The 18,903-nt window shown below is 48.0% G+C and overlaps 1 protein-coding gene across 1 annotated transcript in view; it reads left to right on the plus strand.

Moving 5' to 3' along the window:
- Positions 1–18,903, plus strand: part of DCAF12 (DDB1 and CUL4 associated factor 12) — a 306,661-nt gene that overhangs the window by 221,294 nt on the left and 66,464 nt on the right. The window contains exon 8 of the mRNA XM_078674716.1: positions 10,908–11,086. Coding sequence (XP_078530842.1) covers positions 10,908–11,086 — 179 coding nt within the window. The remainder of the gene's footprint in view (positions 1–10,907; positions 11,087–18,903) is intronic.

Here is an 18,903-nt window from a genome sequence, read left to right on the forward strand (position 1 = left end):
CCTTTTCCTTGGATTGGTTCAGGACACTGTGCAGTTTTGGGCCTATCCTCCCGAACAACAAGTCCAGGATATTCAGGCTTCCTGGATTCGGGGAGAATTACTCTGAGGCTGTTTGGCCTCATGGCCGCCTGCATCCTGCTGGTGGACCATGCACGGTGTCGCATGTGGGCTCTCCAGTGGACCTGAAGTTCCAATGGGCACAGCATCGAGGAAATCTTACCGACCTGGTTCAGATATCAGAAGGCAATGCGGATGACCATGCACGGTGGCATATGTGGGCTCTCCAGTGGACCTGAAGTTCTCATGGGCACAGCATCGAGGAAATCTTACCGACCTGGTTCAGATATTAGAGGGCACTGCGGATGACCTGCAGTGGTGGCTGACAAATCAGGATTGGGTCAGAGGCAGTCTCCTCTCTCTCTTCCCCACCCTGATCTCACAGTTATGAGGGACTCATCTCTTCCGGGATAGGGCGGCCATCTGGGGGAGGTGGAGATCAGAGAACTCTGGTCTCCAGCGAAAGCCAAGCTCCATATCAACCTGATGGTGCTTTGTGCATTTCCGATTGGCACTGAAAGCCTTTTTACCATCCATCAAGGAAAGGCTAGTTCAGGTGTTAATGGACAACACTACCGCCATGTGGTACGGCAACAAATGGGGCATAGTGTGGTCGTGCACTCTGTCAGGAGTCCCTGCACCTCTGGACATGGCTGGAACAGGGTATTTCCCTGGTGGTTCAACAGGTATAGAGTCTAAATATCGAGTTTTTAATATCGACTAGACACAATATCGAGTAAAAAATATAGAATGGACATAATATCGACTAGACATAATATAGACGACAAAAATATCGACTAGAAAAAATTAATATCGAATAAAATGGACAGAATATCTAATCAAAAATATAGAATGGACAGAATATCGAATCAAAAATATAGAATGGACAGAATATCTACTAGACATAATATAGACAACAAAAATATCGAATTTAAGGTAAGTTAATATTATTTTTTATTTTTTGTGTAATATAATTCTGTAGCGGGTTGTGGGTTTATAGGGGAATAGGATGGGAAGTAATTTAATTATAATTAATTAAATATGTTAATTTATTTATTGATATTTAATTAGAATTAATTGTTAATTATTAATTGGTAATTAATTAAAATATAATTGGTAAATAATTATAATTGATTAATTGATACATATTTTAATTTTAGTAATTTATTTTCTGTAGCGGGTTGTGGGTTTATAGGGGAATAGGGTGGGAAGTAATTTAATCATAATTAATTAAATATGTAAAATAATTTTTTGATATTTATTTAGAATTAATTGTTAATTTATTATTAATCGGTAATTAATTAAAATATAATTGGTAATTAATTATAATTGATTGATAAATATGTTCATTTTATTAAATTATTTTCTGTAGCGGGTTGTGGGTTTATAGGGGAATAGGGTGGAAAGTAATTTAATTATAATTATTTAAATATGTTAATGTATTTATTGTTAATTATTTTGAATTAATTGTTAGATAAATAATAATTGGTAATTAATTTAAATATAATTGGTAAATAATTTTAATTGATTGATAAATATGTTAATTTCTTTAATTTATTTTCTGTAGCGGGTTGTGGGTTTATAGGGGAACAAAGTGGGAAGTAATTTAATTATAATTAATTAAATGTCATTTAATTTATTGTAATTTAATTATAATTAATTAAATGTCATTTAATTTATTGGTATTTATTTAGAATTATTGTTAATTAATTATTAATAGGTAATTAAAATATAATTGGTAATTACAATTAATTGATTAATTTTTAAATTGTGATTTAATTGTTAATAGGTAATTAATTAGTATTAGTAGGTAATTTTTATAATTAAATATTTTTAATTTGTATTTAGAAATAATTATTTAATATTTTTTATACAATTGTAAAATATTTTAATTAATTTGTAATTGGTATTACTATTTATGTTATTTATATTTATATATGTAGTATTTACTTTCCCAACTATTGCACTCAGTGGAGTTGGAATAGTAATTTTTACCCCTACGCTATCCAACACTTTCCCTACTGTTGCACTCTCTGGAGTTGGAATAGTAATTTTCACCCATACGCTGTCCAACTCTTTCCCTACTGTTGCACTCGCTGGAGTGAGAATAGTAATTTTTACCCCTACGCTATCCAACTCTTTCCCTACTGTTGCACTCTCTGGAGTGGGAATAGTAAATTTTACCCCTACGCTTCCCAACGCTTTCCCTACTGTTGCACTCTATGGAGTGGGAATAGTAATTTTTACCGCTACGCTATCCAACGCTTTCCCTACTGTTCCACTCTCTGGAGTGGGAATAGTAATTTTTACCTCTACGCTATCCAACGCTTTCCCTACTGTTGCACTCTCTGGAGTGGGAATAGTAATTTTTACCCCTACGCTATCCAACGCTTTCCCTACTGTTGCACTCTCTGGAGTGGGAATAGTAATTTTCACCCCTACGCTATCCAACGTTTTCCCTACTGTTGCACTCTCTGGAGTGGGAATAGTAATTTTTACCCCCATGCTATCCAACGCTTTCCCTACTGTTGCACTCTCTGGAGTGGGAATAGTAATTTTTACCCCTACGCTGTCCAACGCTTTCCCTACTGTTGCACTTGCTGGAGTGGTAATAGTAATTTTTACCCCTACGCTATCCAACTCTTTCCCTACTGTTGCACTCTCTGGAGTGGGAATAGTAACTTTATCCCCTACGCTATCCAACGCTTTCCCTACTGTTGCACTCTCTGGAGTGGGAATAGTAATTTCTACCCTTACGCTATCCAACGCTTTCTCTTCTTTTGCACTCACTGGAGTTGTTACAGTGAATTTAAACCTCTTGCTATCCTATGGTAAAAATATTGTATATGTTTTGTTAATACTATGTATATATATATATATATATATATGTATTAAACATAAATACAATTTTTTTAAGTTATATTAATTATTTTTTAATGTTACGTTTATTTAAGTATTTTAAATAAGTTAAAAATAATTTTATTTATCATTATATTACTTTTAAATTAATTTTAAGACATTTAAAAAATTCGATATTTTGACAGTCTATATTTTTTACACTCGATATTTTGGAGTCGATATTTTTGTACTTACCTGTTTGTAGATAGGTAGTCGATATTTTGGCAGTCGATATTTTTACCTCGATATTGTGTCATCTCGATATTGTGACTGTCGATATTCTGTCAGTGATCCGGTTCAACATATAGCCAGTTCTACGAACGCTAGAGCAGACCAACTCAGCTGAAGGTGCTTTGCAGATCACAAGTGGCATCTCCATCCGTAGGTGGTACAAAGTCTCTTTCAGCGGTGGGGAGAGCCTTGGTTAGATCTATTCGCCTCCGGAGAGAATACGCAATGTCAGCAGTTTTGCACGTTGGAGTTTCCAAGGCAGCTCTCGCTCAGCGACACTTCATCGTGAGTGGAGCTCAGGCCTCCTGTACGCCTTACCGCCCATACCACTCCTGCTCAGAGTGCTCAAGAAGATCAGGAGCAACTGGGCACAAGTTATTCTTGTGGCTGCAGATTGGGCACGTAGAGTTTGGTATCCCGAGCTTCTGGCTATGAGTATCTATCCTCCGTTCAGGCTTCCCCTTTGGAGGATCTTCTGTCGCAGCAGCAGCGGAGGGTCCTCCACCCTACTACTACTTGCATGGAGATTGAGTAGCAACAGTTGACTACTTTTGACCTTCCTCCCGAAAGTCTGCAGAGTTGTTCTGGCAGCTAAGCGTTCCTCCACGAAATCGGTATACGCCTGCCAATGGAACACATTTTGTAAATATTGCACAGAACGGTTTATTGACCCCTTAGCTGCTTCTCTGGCCGATATTCTCTTGTTTATCCTTTCCATAGCCCAGCAGGGCTCTGCTCTGGGCACTTTGAAGGGCTACCTTTCGGCCCTCTATGCTTTTCTTTGGCTGCCAGATCAGCCTTTCACTTTTTAAGTCTCCTCTGGTGCAGAGGTTTTGGAAGGGGTTAACCCACTTGTTTCCCCCTTCTCCTTTTCGTATGCCACATTAGGACCGTAATTTGGTCATTTCTTGATGTGCGCACTGTTTAAGCCGCTGCACAACTGCCCTCTACAGTTGCTCACTATCAAAACCGCTTTTTTGGTGGTGATTACCTCTGCCAGGAGGGCGAGCGAACTGCAGGCACTGTCATCACAGCCTCCTTACCTAACTGTCTTTCCGGACAAAGTGGTACTAAGAACTAGGGCATTCTTTTTGTCCAAGGTTGTAACTCTCTTCTATCTAGGACAGTCCATTACTCTACCCACTTTCTATGCACCTGTGCACCCTTCCAAAGAAGAGGAGCGTCTCCACGTCTAGACCCAAAAAGAGCATTATCGTTCTACCTTGACCGCACTAAAGTGTTCCTGGTGGATGACCAACTCTTTAAAGGGTATGTGGGAGCAAATAAGGGGCGTGCTGTTAAAAAGAGGGCCATCTCGCGTTGGGTTATCCTCTGTATAAAAATCTGTTATGCCTTGGCAAAGAAGCAGCCTCCTGAAGGCCTGAGGGCCCATTCCACCAGAGCGCACCAGAAGCAGGAAATAAGGAGGAGAGGCTCATTGAGCGCCTTGATGATGATAAAATCTGGCAACCCAACTGATGGGTCCGACTCTGACCCCGTTCTTGAAGGTAATCCAGGCGAAGCTGCTTCCCTCGATTACCTATGGCAGCGAGGCTATGCCGGGAAGAGATTCCAAATACCTGGATAGCACACAGGTTAAAGCTTATAGAACAATGTTCTCGCTCCCTCTTTACACATCTCCGGCTCAAATAAGACTAGAGTTCGCCCTGCAAAAGCAAGATCTAGCCAGGTAAGGGGCATACATCATTTGTTGGCACAAACTTAGAAGTGCCACTACAGATACACTAAACTCTCTACTATGGCAGGACATACAAAGCAGGGATGCTTCTGAGGCAAGAAATTACCTTCAAGCAGCCTTGGAAGCCACTAAACTCTCAGTGCTCTGGGGTACACAACTTGGTCACAGCACTTTCAAAAAACTAGTCTGGAAAAATGTTAAATCACTCTCCTTTCTGGAAGATAAGGCACTATTCTTAAAAAGATCGCATGCATGGATGACCCTAAATTCCTACAAATCGCTAACACCACAAATATACTTCAACCAGGGTTACCCGAAAGCTACAAAAATGAACCTTTTAAAGTGCAGACCAGGGATTCTGCCAAGCCCAGAGCACCTACCGCCATGGCTGAGGAAAGACTGAAATGAAACCTGCAGGCTATGTAATTCCAAGAATGGGGACATTCTTCACGTAATCTGCTCATGTGAAGAGTTTCAACAAGCACGCCAACTGCTTCTTAAATATCAACTTAAGCAAAAAGGGATCAGCACCAGAAGGCAAGCGGTGCTTGCCTGCCTAAATCCGTTAAACACCAATCTAAACTGTAGATTTGTGAAATTTCTGACAATGGCCGAGCAAAAAATGCCAAAACTGCCAAAATTGGTGGATAATACTACAGACTCAGGCCGATTAACAGATGGACAATAGGACCGAAGGACATATTTATTGCACATGTCTGTCCAGTACCAGAGGGTCATCCTTGTGTAAAGCAAAACGCTTGTGGCAAAAATAGTACATGGCTTAACAGGACGGGAACAACCTAATAAGGGGTTCAGTACTGCTCACCACTCAGTGTAAAAAGTGTGTTTCGACCAGTCTTATTGAGTTTTTTTTGTGTAAATTGTAAGGAACTTCCTATTTTATGACTTATTTTAATGGTTTTAAATAATTATGTTTTAATAATTCTGTAATATGCGTTGCAATGGTTTTAATCAACTATGCATAATAAATTAAACCAGAGCGATTGCATTAATCATACAGCCTCTAATGGTGGCTATAAGCTTGCAAGAAAGGTTTGGGGGAGGTATCCTTTGTTATTAGAATGTATATGATTGATATCCAACTTTATCATCTGTCTTAGCCCCTCATTATCAGTGATATATTTCATTCTCTATTGTTACAAAGGAGGTGAAGGAGTACATAGTTTCAGCGCTTGTGAAATAACAGGCATGGTCACATGTTATTTGTTCAATTTTAGGAAAAAGAGTTTGTTGAAGGAGCTGATTCTCTACTAAAACATAGTCGTTCCTTGAGTAAGAACTGTGGGATCGTGATTAAAAGGTGTATTCACTTCTGGTGGGAGTACAGATTATCCGTAAACCTATCAGGATGTGTGAATTGCACAAGTTCAAAAGTTAGGTGTGAGATTTAGTGGGTCTGGATTTCAAGTTTGACTTTGTCTAGATTCCCATCTATTGGGAGACCAAAGTCCCACCCTAGTAATATACCAGTGTTGTGTGGCAAGCCCGACAATACTTTTATACATAGAAGACCAGAAAACAGGATCATCATTGCTTAATGTATAGATATAGATTTCAGTATCCTCTTTCTTTGCCCAGATAATCTGCCATCTACCAAGATTATCGAGTTGGTATAGTGTAGGAGTAATATTAAACTTTTTAGAAATCAAAGCAATGTTCCCATTTTTCTTTTGATGAGTGAGGAAGCTGAAACAATCATTGAGCCATGTATATTTGAAGTTAACTGCTGCTCTGGGCCAAGTATATTGTCCCGAAGTCCTGAAGGAGACTAAGGTCCCATCGGAGTCTGACAATAATCAATTGTTTTGTTTCTTTTGACTGGGTGGTTCACGCCCTTTGTATTCAATGAGAGCACTTTCAGTGTTTGGCATTGTTTTGACTGTCATAAAGTCATGGTGTAGTTATTAGAGTAAGGATCTCTGCAGTCTTTTCAGTGAAAAAGCCATGCAGAGCTGTGGCATACAAATGGCATGCAACCACAGCATAGAAATTAGTTTGTGATTGAGAAACCGTCCAGGCGGAAATACATGGAGAAATTGATGGGAAAGTAAAAGAAATTAGGAATGTAAATAAAAGAGCCAAGGGAGAGCATATACACCATCAAACAAATCAAACCCAACCCACCAGGGGAGAGCCAATAGGCTCTCTAGCCCACCCTGTGCTAACAACCTGCAGTGGTGGAGTTGCATGTGAAGCCCCTGAAGCAACATACATGTTAATGAAATATCCATCAAGTGCCAACTAGTAGTAACTGTGTAACATATAAGAACATCGAAATCAATATATATTGAAGTGAGTAGACAACCTTCCCAAGCCTGGAGAGAAAACCTTTATTGTTGTAAATAAAACATATGAGCTGTGCTGTAAAGATATGTGAGCTAAGTAATTTTTACTGGATCAGCCTGCCCAGGTTATCTAGAAGTGTATGAACAATATCCCAGATAAAGTTGCGCTTACAATAGGATGGAGCACAGGAAACGGTGTCTAGCCACTTAAACAGCAGTAGTTGCACTTACATCAAAACATGTGTTGAAGGGAGTGACTAAGCTTTCCAAAAGACTAAAAATGTGTCACCAGAATAAGGCATTAAACAGCACAAATACTAGCCTCCCATTCCCACCTCGTCCATTGCTTCCTCCACTTGCTCTTTCCTTCTTAACCCACATTGTATCCCCTAACCAGCCTTTTTTTATTCCTCTCCCCCAAACCTTGGCCTCAAGCTCATCCCCCAAACCCTGCCCTCAAGCTCTACGGTTACTCCACCAGCGACTTCACTTTGCTGCCCTCACCTCATTATTGCTGCCAGGCTGCGCTCTGGTTAGTAAAAAAAAAAAAAGTATTTCGCGCAAGAGAAGTGTGTTCTTTTTTTTATTTACTGTACCACTCCAAGTGGCCTCCTCAATTCTCGAACGATAAATAAAAAAAATTAAATAGCGGCTTCGTCATTCCGTAGTCTTGCGCATATGTCATGTTGCCTGCCTTTGCATGTATTTGAGCCTACAGAATTCTTTATAAGAAGGGGCATAGGATTGAATTTGCTTACTGAATGCTCTATATATGGTCTCCTCAATAACCATTCCTTTTTGCATTCTGTCTAAGCAATCAGTCAAGTTACTTATATAGCACGACTACTCACTCGTAAGAGTCTCAAGGCGCTAGAGGTGGCTGATCTGTTGAAGGCACTTTAGGTCAGTCAAAGAACCAGGTATTGAGGTCCTTCCTGAATTTGGGCAGTGATGGTGATTGGCTGAGGTGGAGAGGCAGAGAGGATTCTCTTCCAGGGGATCCTCATCAATAGTCATAAGCATTAGGTCTCGACGTCGAACGGCGTTGCCCTGCCGTCGACGGAGGTCTCGACGTCGACCGACCTTGGTCTGTCGGCGACGGAGAAGTCAATCGACGTTGTCCTGTCGTCGACGATGCCCTCGACGTTGACCTGACATGCGACGTCGAGCGCCGACGTGCCGTCGATGACGATCCCTTCCTCGACGCCGAGCGTCCGAGGGGGGCTCCTACTCCTCGACGCCGAGCGCCTCCGTGGAGACGTCGGCGGAGGTGTCACACTCTTAGAAGCCTGTCGACGTTGAGACGACGGCGGGTGTGATCTGTGCCTCGACGCCGATCGTCGCCTGGTTGACGACGGCGGAGGTGATTTAAATCTTGACGCCGATCTTCTCGTCGACGGCGATCTCGTGGCTTCTCTCGACGCCGATCGTCGCCTAGTTGACGACGGCGGAGCTTTCTTCGTCGTCGGTGAACTTTTCGACAACGACTCCCTCATCGACGCCGGTCCCGACGTCGACGGAGCTTTTTCTCTCGAACTGTCCATCAGCTGTCGTTTTTTCAGCGCCGAGCCCGGCGCTGAGGTTGATGGACGCTCTGACTTGCCTTTGGAGGGAGTTCTGGGTCTCTTTGAACTCTTCCTCTCATGGATCTCTGGGCCAGACCAAAGAGCCTGTTCCTCTCTCTGTCTTTAGGAGTCCTGTCAGACAGATTTTTACAATGTGAACAGTCTTTAGGATCATGATCCTCTGGCAAACATAAAATACAGACCTCATGAGAGTCTGTTCTTGCCTTCTTGTGGCCACAAGCAGGGCAATCATCAAATAATGAGGGCATCCTGACAGGAAAACCTCACAAAAAATCGACTGCTAAGCAGCTATTTACTTGACCCTGATGTGAAAAGTCAAAGTAAATCAAAAAATTGTTCTATAGAAGATTTTCTGACTGAAAAAGGCAGAAAAGTGTGGAGCTGTGTATCCAGGGTCCTTCCTGAAGGAGCCGGAAAGAACAACTGACCTAACTGTAACCCCTGAGGCATGATGGGAAGCTAGAGGCAGAGGTGCCCTAAAGGCACAGCGTCAGTTTTAGTACATTCAGCTACAGGTTAGCTTTTCAGTCTTTTTAGACTGGGAATTTGCAATGCAGCCTGGGAGCTGTATATGCTTACAGTGTGTTATGAGAATTTCTACTGTTTTCTAAGCATTAAAACAGTTTCTAAACAAGCATTGGTGTTGTTTCTCATGTTTCTAATGCAAAATACACTGTATGGTGGAAACTCTTCACGGCATATTCCAGCTCTATTGTTTTATTTGGCTGCAATTGCTTATTTTTATATATATATATTTATATATATATGTCTATATATATGTGGGGCACATATAATATATTGTTTCCGGGGTCCCGCGCATGGGCGGGAATATTCTAATGCTTATGACTTTGATGAGGATACCCCTGGAAGAGAACTAGGATTACAGGTAAGTAACTAATCCTTCCAGGTGTTTGCTACGAGGTAGGAGATGGATCTTCCCCCGGCCGTGGATACGTTGGACGGCAGCCAGGACCAGTTGGGCAAAGCAGATGTCTCTGGTGGGTGTGGAATGCGAGGCGATGGTTGAGGTTTTGCAGGTCTCACATTGTGTAGGGCTTGGTAGGCGTGTGTGAGGAGCTTGAAGGTGATTCATTTGTTGACTGGGAGCCAGTGAAGGTCTATCAGGTTGCTGGTGGTGATACTGCGGCGGGGGATATTGAGGATGAGTCTGTCGGAGCGTTCATAATTTTTTGGAGGAGTTTCTCAGTGATGCCAGCGTAGAGTGCGTTGCAGTAGTAGTAGTCTTCTTCTGATGAGTGTGTGGGTGACCGTCTTTCTGGAATCGGTGGGGATCCACTTCAAGACCTTTCGGAGCAGGGGTAGCGTGTGAAAGCAGGTTGAGGAGACCGCGTTGTTCTGGCGGTTCATGGTGAGCAAGGAGTCCAAGATGATTCCGAGATTTTGTGCGTGGTCTCTGGGTCTTGGGGAGGTGGGGTGGGGATCCAAGATCTGCGGGCCACCAGGAGTCGTCCCAGGCGGAGGAGGTGGAGTCCAGGAAGAGGACTTCGGTCTTCTGAGTTTAGCTTGATGCAGCTGTCCTTCACCCAAGTGGCAACAGCCTTCATCCTGTGGTGGAAGTTGTTTTTGGCGACTGTTGGTCCGTTGGGGAGGGCGAAGATCAGCTGGGTGTCTGAGTTTGTGGTTCCTGTCGATGGCTGTAAGCAGGGCCATGTAGATGTTGAAGAGTGTGGGGCTCAGGGAGGAGCCCTGAGGCACTCCGCAGCTGATCTCTGTGGGTCCAGAGTGGAACGGTGGTAGTCTGACTCCATGTTCGGCTGGTGAGGAAGGGGTGGATCCGTTCCAGGGCTTTATCGTTGATGCTGGCGTTGTTGAGTCTTGTGCATAGGGTGTTGTGGGAGACTGTGTCGAAGGCGATGAGAGGTCCAGGAGGATGTGGGCTGCAGTCTAGCCTCTGTCGAGGAGGGTGCAGACGTCATCTGTTAGTGAGGAGGGCGGTCTTGTTACTGTGGTTGCTTAGGAAGCCGGATGGGGACAGTCCAAAGTAAAGGTATTTAACGTGTATGCAGCACATGATATATTGAAAAGGTAGACTAGACTAATTTATTTTTGCAGTTAGTGAACATGTATATTTAATGGTTGCACGTGTGGCTTTTTTTGTTTTGTTAACAGGTATCCGATCAGTTAGCTTCTATGAACACATAATAACTGTGGGCACTGGCCAGGGTTCAATGCTGTTTTATGACATCAGAGCGCAAAGGTTTCTTGAGGATCCAAATGTTGCTTGCTACGGACAGAAGCTCAAGCCAGGTGGTGGTGTTTTGAAGCTGACCACTGGAAAAGGCTGGCTGGTAAGTTAATAAAGTAAATCCGATGCCATGATTTTTTAATTAATGATACTGCTAATTTCTTTTTGTATAACTTTACATTCTTGCATACTGTACTTGACAGTTGCACACCATAGTGTGCTGTAAAAGGTGTTTTGTTTTATCAATAGTCTTGATCATCGATCTTTCCTCCTTGTCAGCTCTTCTTTGCATCTGCCCTTATTTAATTAAAGCTGCAGTATTGCAATAGCATGCAGAAAATCGTGAATCGTACCAGCAGTTACTATGTCATGCAGAACCTATTAGTCATGATCCAAATGGCTATGTTCCTTTGGAAATGACCCTGTTTGGGCAAGTTGTTAATAAGTCGAATCACAGATAAGCACTTTGAAAACAGAGCTGATTGCAAACTGATGGCTGCCCTGTTTGTCATTAAAACGCTCCTCCATTTTATGTGATTTAAATTTCTATAATCAAGACGGTTTATTCAAGCCAAGATGGAGGACTGCAAAAAGGATATTAGCACAGACTGCCAGGAGCTACAGTGAGTGGTAGCCAGATTTTGATGTGAATTTTAATTAACACTCTTCCTTCCCCTTTCCTGATAGAAGTACATCTTTTTTCTCTCTTTTAGAGTACCATAATCTTAGCATTGAATCCACCTATTCCACCCCTGTAGGCCGAATTCGGTGAGCACTGTCGCCAATGGAGCTGGTGGAAGTCAAAGGTAGACGTCCCTGCAGAAAAGCATTTTCAAGTTTTTTCACATTGTAGTCATTACTACTGTGTGATAATACCTGCATTTATTTCAAATGATGACTGCAGTGGTTTCTGGAGTGTCTGCTCCCTTTTTTTCACAGTGCCCGTTTTTAGGTGCATAGCAGCGTGCTATTAAGTGCTGATTCAGATACCATAGTTGTGAGAAGGAACAGTCATTTTTTGCAGCTCAGCATCTGTCAGCTCCGTCGGCAGTTTGAGCCTTTTGTTTGAGAAAACTCACCAAATGTACTAATGGTAGTATCTGAAAGAAACCGTTATAGATTCCTTACCTTACAATATCCCCCAGGCGTCTGACTGGATCCGGAAAGGTTTTCGTCCGCAGTACCCCTGTGTGTCGGTAGGTGGCGGCGGTCAACTCCGTCGTCGGCATCATGGTCGCCGGATTGACGTAGCGGAAGTTACTTAGATGCTGCCCTCGCCCGCTGACTTCAGTGCTTTCTTTTTCCGCACCAGCAAGCGCAGATCCGGAGATAGCGGTGCCCCAGTCATTTTTTTGATTGAGTGTTTGCGACTTTTGTCAACTCCTGGTGCACAAGCGTTGCCCGGTTTCAAGGCCTGCGGTTCCTGTACCCAAGTGATGTCGGTAACTGATCCGCACCCCGTGTGCCTCTACTGCCTGGATCGCGACCACGACCCCAAGTCGTGCTCCTATTGCTGAACCATAGCCCGAAGTTTTTGAGGGAGCGGTCCCGAAATCCCTCGAAGCCCGGCAGTCGGCTTTGCGTCGCTCAAGATCCCAGTCGCGAGGGAGTTCGCGGGACCGATCGCAGAGCCATCACCACCACTCATCGTCTAAGTCTTCGCACTCAAGGTCAGGTAAGTCGAAGCACAAGAAGAAGTCGAAGAAGCATCGCCGCTCTTCGACTTCCCCATGACCGTCTGGCGATGCGACGCAGGGTGCGGGTGGTGCACCTCCGCGTGCGGAGCCTTCAGGGTCGACACTGGCCTTCCCTCCCTCCCCGGGACCAGGATTGACCCCTGCACAGCTTCGTAAATTTAACGAAGCGATGCATGCCATATTTGGGCAGCCAGATTCAGCTGGCGTGCCTTCGGACCCCGCGGACTCGGTTGGGGGCCCTGGGCCTTTGACGCCAGCGGATCCAGTACCGCAGGGCCCCCTTGGATCCAGGCCTGGATCGGTGCAGGTCGACCTCGTTACACCTCCACAGGTGCCGATTCCACCAGCAGCACATCCGCAGCAGACGCCGGCTGGACCCCCAGCCGGCACCGACCACTGCTTCCACCCCGATGTGGGCATGGAGCCGGACCGGTGTCGACCGATGCCGGATCAGGCGCAGATGGGTCCTTTGTCCCTGTGTTCCACCCTGGCCATTTTCAGCCAGATTGGCAGCCAGAGGAGGGTGAGGAAGACTGGGAGGGTTCTTGTGGCCCGTTGACAGACCAGCTGGAGTCAGAGCCGGACTGGAGAGAGGAACTGGGGTATGCCAGTGGTCTGGATACCTCCCCAGACCTAAGCATGTTGTCTCCTCCTACCGTGGCTACAGAGGAGGGAGCGTCATACGCAGTGGTGTTGCGTAGGGTGGCCGAGGCTCTCCACCTCGAACTTCCTAAGGTGGCAGTCAGGACTAACCTCCTGACAGAGGTGCTTCAGCTGTCAGCGAGCTCCTCTGAGCCCCTGCTGCCGTTCAATGAAGCCCTAACGGACATCCTTTTGGGCACCTGGTCCAGGCACGACACGGGCACCTGTGGATAGGATGGTTGCCAGGCGCCACCACCCAGCCCGGGCGAGGCCACTTTTCTCTCCCAACAACCTACCCCTGAGAGCTTAGTGGCCCAATCCTCTACATCTAAAGGCGCCTTCCCTACAGGTCCACCTGATAGGGAGTCCAAGAAGCTGGGTCAACTTAGGAAGAAGATGTTTTCTTCCTCCAGCTTGGGACTGCGGTCGGTAAACACTGCATGTCTATTGGGCCATTATTCCCACTCTGTGTGGGATACAGTGGCGCAAGTGCTGCCTCAGTGCCCGGATGAGGTCAGGGCCGTGCTCTCCCGTGCAGTAGCTGAGGGAAGAGACGCAGCGAAGTTTACCATCCGCTGTGGGCTGGAAACGGCTGACGCACTTGGCAGGACGATTGCCACGTCAGTAGCCCTTCGGCGCTACGCCTGGTTGGGTTAGACTGTTTTTTTCAGGGATGGCCAATCCACACTTAGGATGGCCGTCACCTTTTCTCTGACAAGGCAGACAATGCTCTAGAGCGCTTTAAGGACTCTCGGGCTACGGCTAGGTCCTTAGGCCACTCTACCACCCGCCCTGCGCAGTCTGCCTTTCGCCTCTTTTGTGGTTACGGAAGGGGTGCTCCACTACGTCCTGCTCAGAGCCACAGGCCGGCGCAGGCTGTTCAGCCCCAGCGCCTCCGGGTACGTGGGAACCACTGGAGTGGTTCTGGGTGCCAGCGAGCGGGCCAGTCCACCGCAGCCCCCTCTGCATCAGACTACAAACCCTCCTAGTCTGACCTTCCAAGGCCACCAAATGCCAGTGGGCGGCAGGGTTCGCCATCACCTCCCCCACTGGCGCACCATCACAACGGACAGGTGGGTTCTGCAGATAGTCCGAAGGGGCTACTCCCCACCCTTTGAGACTACCCCTCCCTCCATGCCACCTCAGTACCATCGCATGTCGGAGGATCACCTGGCCCTTCTTCAACAGGAAGTTTCGTCCCTCTTGGCCAAGGGGAACCATCAAGCGCGTTTCTGCCCCAGAAATAGGTTGTGGTTGCTATTCCCACTACTTTCTGGTGCCCAAGAAGGACAAAGGCCTGCGTCCTATCTTGGATCTCAGGAACGTCAACTGTTTCCTCCGGAAGGAGTAGTTCAGAATTTTGACGCTTGCTCAGGTCTTGTCTGCCCTCGACCCTGGAGACTGTTTGGTAGTGTTGGACGTGCAGGACGCTTATTTTCACATCCCCGTCCTGCCGTCCCATCAGCGTTATCTAAGGTTTACGGTAGGCCACGAGCACTTTCAGTTTCCCGCGCTCCCCTGTGGCCTTACAAGCGCCCCTCAGGTGTTCACGAAAGTGCTTCCAGTCTTCCCCCTATCTCAATGACTGGTTATTGAAGGCGGGCTCGAACCGAGCAGTTGTCTCCCACCTCCAGACTACGGCCGACCTCCTGCATTTGCTGGGGTTCTCCATCAACGTGCCGAAGTTGCATCAGATACCCTCTCAGAAGCTCCATTTCATCGGAGCGGTTCTGTACACGACACAGTTTCGGGTTTATCCTCCCGAACAGCGAGTCCGGAATATTCGGGCTATGATTCTGATCTTTCAGCCTCTATCCCGGGTTTCGGTCAGGATGACCCTGAGGCTGCTGGGCCTCATGGCTTCCTGCATCCTACTTGTCGATCATGCAGGTGGCATATGGGGGCTCTGCAGTGGGATCTGAAGTTTCAGTGGGCGCAGCATCAGGGGAATGTGTCTGATTGTGTCCAGATCCCGGCGGGCACTGCACAACAATTGCAGTGGTGGCTCACAAACCAGGATTGGGCCAAAGGCAGATCTCTCTCCCTTCCCCAACCAGATCACACAGTGGTGACAGACGCATCCCTTCTGGGATGGGGATGGCCACATGGGAGAGGCAGATATCAGGGCAGATATCAGAGGCCTCTGATCTCCGGCAGAGTCAGAGCTCCACATTAAACTTCTGGAGCTTCGGGCGATCCGTCTTATACTAAAGGCGTTCCTTCCCTCTGTCCGGGGAAGAGTAGTGCAGGTGTTCATGGACAACACCACCGCCATGTGTACTGCAACAAACCCGGCGGGGTGGGGTCGTGGACCCTATGTCAGGAGGCTCTGCGCCTCTGGACATGGCTGGAACATCAAGGCATATCTCTGGTGGATCAACACCTGGCAGGTTCACTGAACTCCAGGGCAGACTAACTCGGCCCCAGGTGCATGATGGATCATGAATGGAGTCTTCACTTGGAGGTGGTGCAAGGTCTCTTTCTGCAGTGGGGAGAGCCTTGGTGATATCTATTCGCCACCGAAAACGCGCAATGTCAGCAGTTCTGCACGTTGGATTTACCAAGGCGGCACTCGCTGGGTGATGCTTTTCGTCTTGAGTGGAGTTGCGGTCTTCTATACGCCTTTCCGCCTATACCACTTCTGCCTAGAGTACTGAAGAAGATCAAGCGCAACCGGGCCCAAGTCATTCTTGTGACTCTGGATTGGGCACGAAGAGTCTGGTATCCTGAGCTGCTCAACATGGCCATCGATCCTCCAATCTGATTGCCTCTTCAGGAACGGTCCTCCACCCGAACCTGTCCAGCCTCTGCCTCCTTGTGTGGAGATTGAGCGGCGGCAGTTGACAGCATTTGACTTGCCGCCCGAAGTCTGTGATGTAATCTTGGCAGCCAGGTGTCCTGCCACTAAGACTGTATACGCCTGCAGATGGAATATGTTTGTGGCATGGTGCACAGCAAAGGCTGTGGATCCCCTTTCTGCCCCTCTTTCTGAGGTTCTCTTGTTCCTTCTTTCTTTGGCCCAGCAGGGCTCTGCTTTGGTGACCTGACCCCAGGTCACTCCCCACGTCTCCTCCTGGAGGACCGAGTCTCTGCCCCACTCTGCCGCCGCTGCCGACGGTTCGCCGCTGGTGTGCCCCTGGTAACGGTTTTTTCCCCTCTGCACTGCTAACCTTTTTTCTCTCCTCAACTGTGCATTTGTTCTTGTAACTTGTTTGTTTACTGTTTACTGCATTTTGTTAGGTGCTACTTTTGCACCCCTGCCCTCTGTGCCTCCCCCGCTCCCCGCTTCCCGCCGCTGCTCCCCCGTGGCCCGCCCCCTTTTTCCTTCTGTACCCCGTGCCCTCGCACATTGGCCGCCCGCTACCGCCTCCCAGCTGCTCCTCCCTCCGACTTGGCCTCTTATGGAGGCCGCGCAGCGCAGGTGAGTGTGACCTGACCCCAGGTCACTCCCCACGCCGCACGGCTCCTCCTGGGGGGACCGAGTCTCTGCCCCACTCTGCCGCAGCTGCCGAGGGTTTGCCGCTGGTGTGCCCCTGGTAACTTTTTTTTTCCCCTCTGTACTGCCAACCTTTTTTCTCTCCTCAACTGTGCATTTGTTCTTGTAACTTGTAGTTTGTTTACTGTTTACTGCATTTTGTTAGGTGCTCCTTTTGCGCCCCTGCCTTCTGTGACCCCCCTGCTCCCCGCTGCTGTTTCCCCGCGGCCCGCCCCTTTTTGTCTTCTGTACCCCATGCCCTCGCCCATTGGCCGCCCCACTCCCGCCTCCCAGCTGCTCCTCCCTCTCACTTCGCCAAAGGCATGCCCGTCTGTGCCCGTCCGCGCCCTGTGCCAGAACCCCTGGACCCCGCGCAACTCCAGACTGCACTACGACTCCAGCACCCTCCACGCACTCAACACCGGACGACACCACCCATGCTACCGGGCCACCCCAAAGTGCACCCAAGGGCCCTTCGCATGCCGGAACTGCAGATTCACCAGCATCCAGCCCACCAAACCACCAACCAGAGAACCCAACCACCTCCGCTGCATCCTCCTCAACACTCGCTCCGCTCGCAAACACACCATCGAACTCTGGGACCTCCTAGACTCCACCACCCCCGACGTCGCCTTCCTGACGGAGACCTGGCTGAACGCCACCTCAGCACCAGACATCGCCATAGCCATCCCACAGGGCTACAAGATCTCCCGCAGAGACCGCACCAACGGAGTGGGAGGGGGAATCGCCATCATCCACAAGGACACCCTCAGAGTCTCGACCAATACCGACGACACCCTCACCACCGCCGAGCACATGCACTTCCAGATCCACACCGACCCCAACACCACCCTCAGAGGAACACTCGTCTACAGACCTCCAGGACCACGACCACAGTTCAGCGACACCATCGCCGATTTCGTCAGCACCCACGCCTCCACGGACTACATCCTCCTCGGGGACCTGAACTTCCACCTCGAGAACAACGACGACGCCAACTCCACCACCCTGATGGACAACCTCGCCAACCTCGGACTCAAACAGCTCGTGACGACACCCACCCACGCTGCTGGACACACACTGGACCCCATCTTCTCCACAAGCTCCCACGTATCCTTCAACCACACCACCGAACCCCACTGGACCGACCACAGATGCGTCCACTTCACCTTCAGGAATCCCACTACACACCACCGCACCCAACAGCTGCCACGCCGCTGCTGGGGCAAGGTCACCAAGGACCAACTGACTACCACCCTCGCCCTGAGACCACCCGCCGACCCCACCGACCCAGACACCGCCGCGACCAACCTCAAACAGTGGACCAACGACTGCGCCAACAACCTCGCCCCTCTCAAGACCTCGACAACCAACCACACCAACAAGAAAGCAGCCTGGTTCACCGAAGACCTCCGGATCTCCAAGCGCACCTGTCGGAAGCTGGAGGAGAAATGGCTCCACGACCGAACCCCTGACAGCCACACAGCCCACAAGAGAGCCACCCGCAGACACCACCAACACATCAGGGCCGCCAAGAAGACCGCCTTCAAGGACCGCTTAGACAACAACTCACACAACACCAAAGAGCTCTTCAGCATCGTGAAAGGACTCTCCAACCCCAACCCCAGCTCCAACACCAACGACATCCCACCATCACAAGACCTTTGCGACTCCCTGGCCACCTTCTTTCACCGCAAGATCACTGACATCCACGACAACTTCAACTCCGACACCGCCGCACCCACCACCGAGCCCACCACCCCTGCGACCACTACCCGCACCAGCTGCCTGGTCCAACGTCCGCGACGAAGAGACCATCAAAACCATGAACTCCATCCACTCCGGATCCCCATCTGACCCCTACCCTCACCACGTCTTCAACAAAGCCAACGCAACCATCGCACCTCACCTCCGGAAAACAATCAACAGCTCCTTGGAGACAGCAACCTTCCAGGAATGCTGGAAACATGCCGAGATCAACGCCGTTCTGAAGAAGCCCAAGGCGGACCCCAAGGACCTCAAGAACTTCCGGCCCATCTCCCTGCTCCTGTTCCCGGCAAAAGTGACTGAGAAGATTGTCAACAAACAGCTAACCCGCTACCTCGA

Source organism: Lissotriton helveticus, chromosome 2_1 (assembly GCF_964261635.1).
Source record: "Lissotriton helveticus chromosome 2_1, aLisHel1.1, whole genome shotgun sequence".
Lineage (NCBI taxonomy): Eukaryota > Metazoa > Chordata > Amphibia > Caudata > Salamandridae > Lissotriton > Lissotriton helveticus.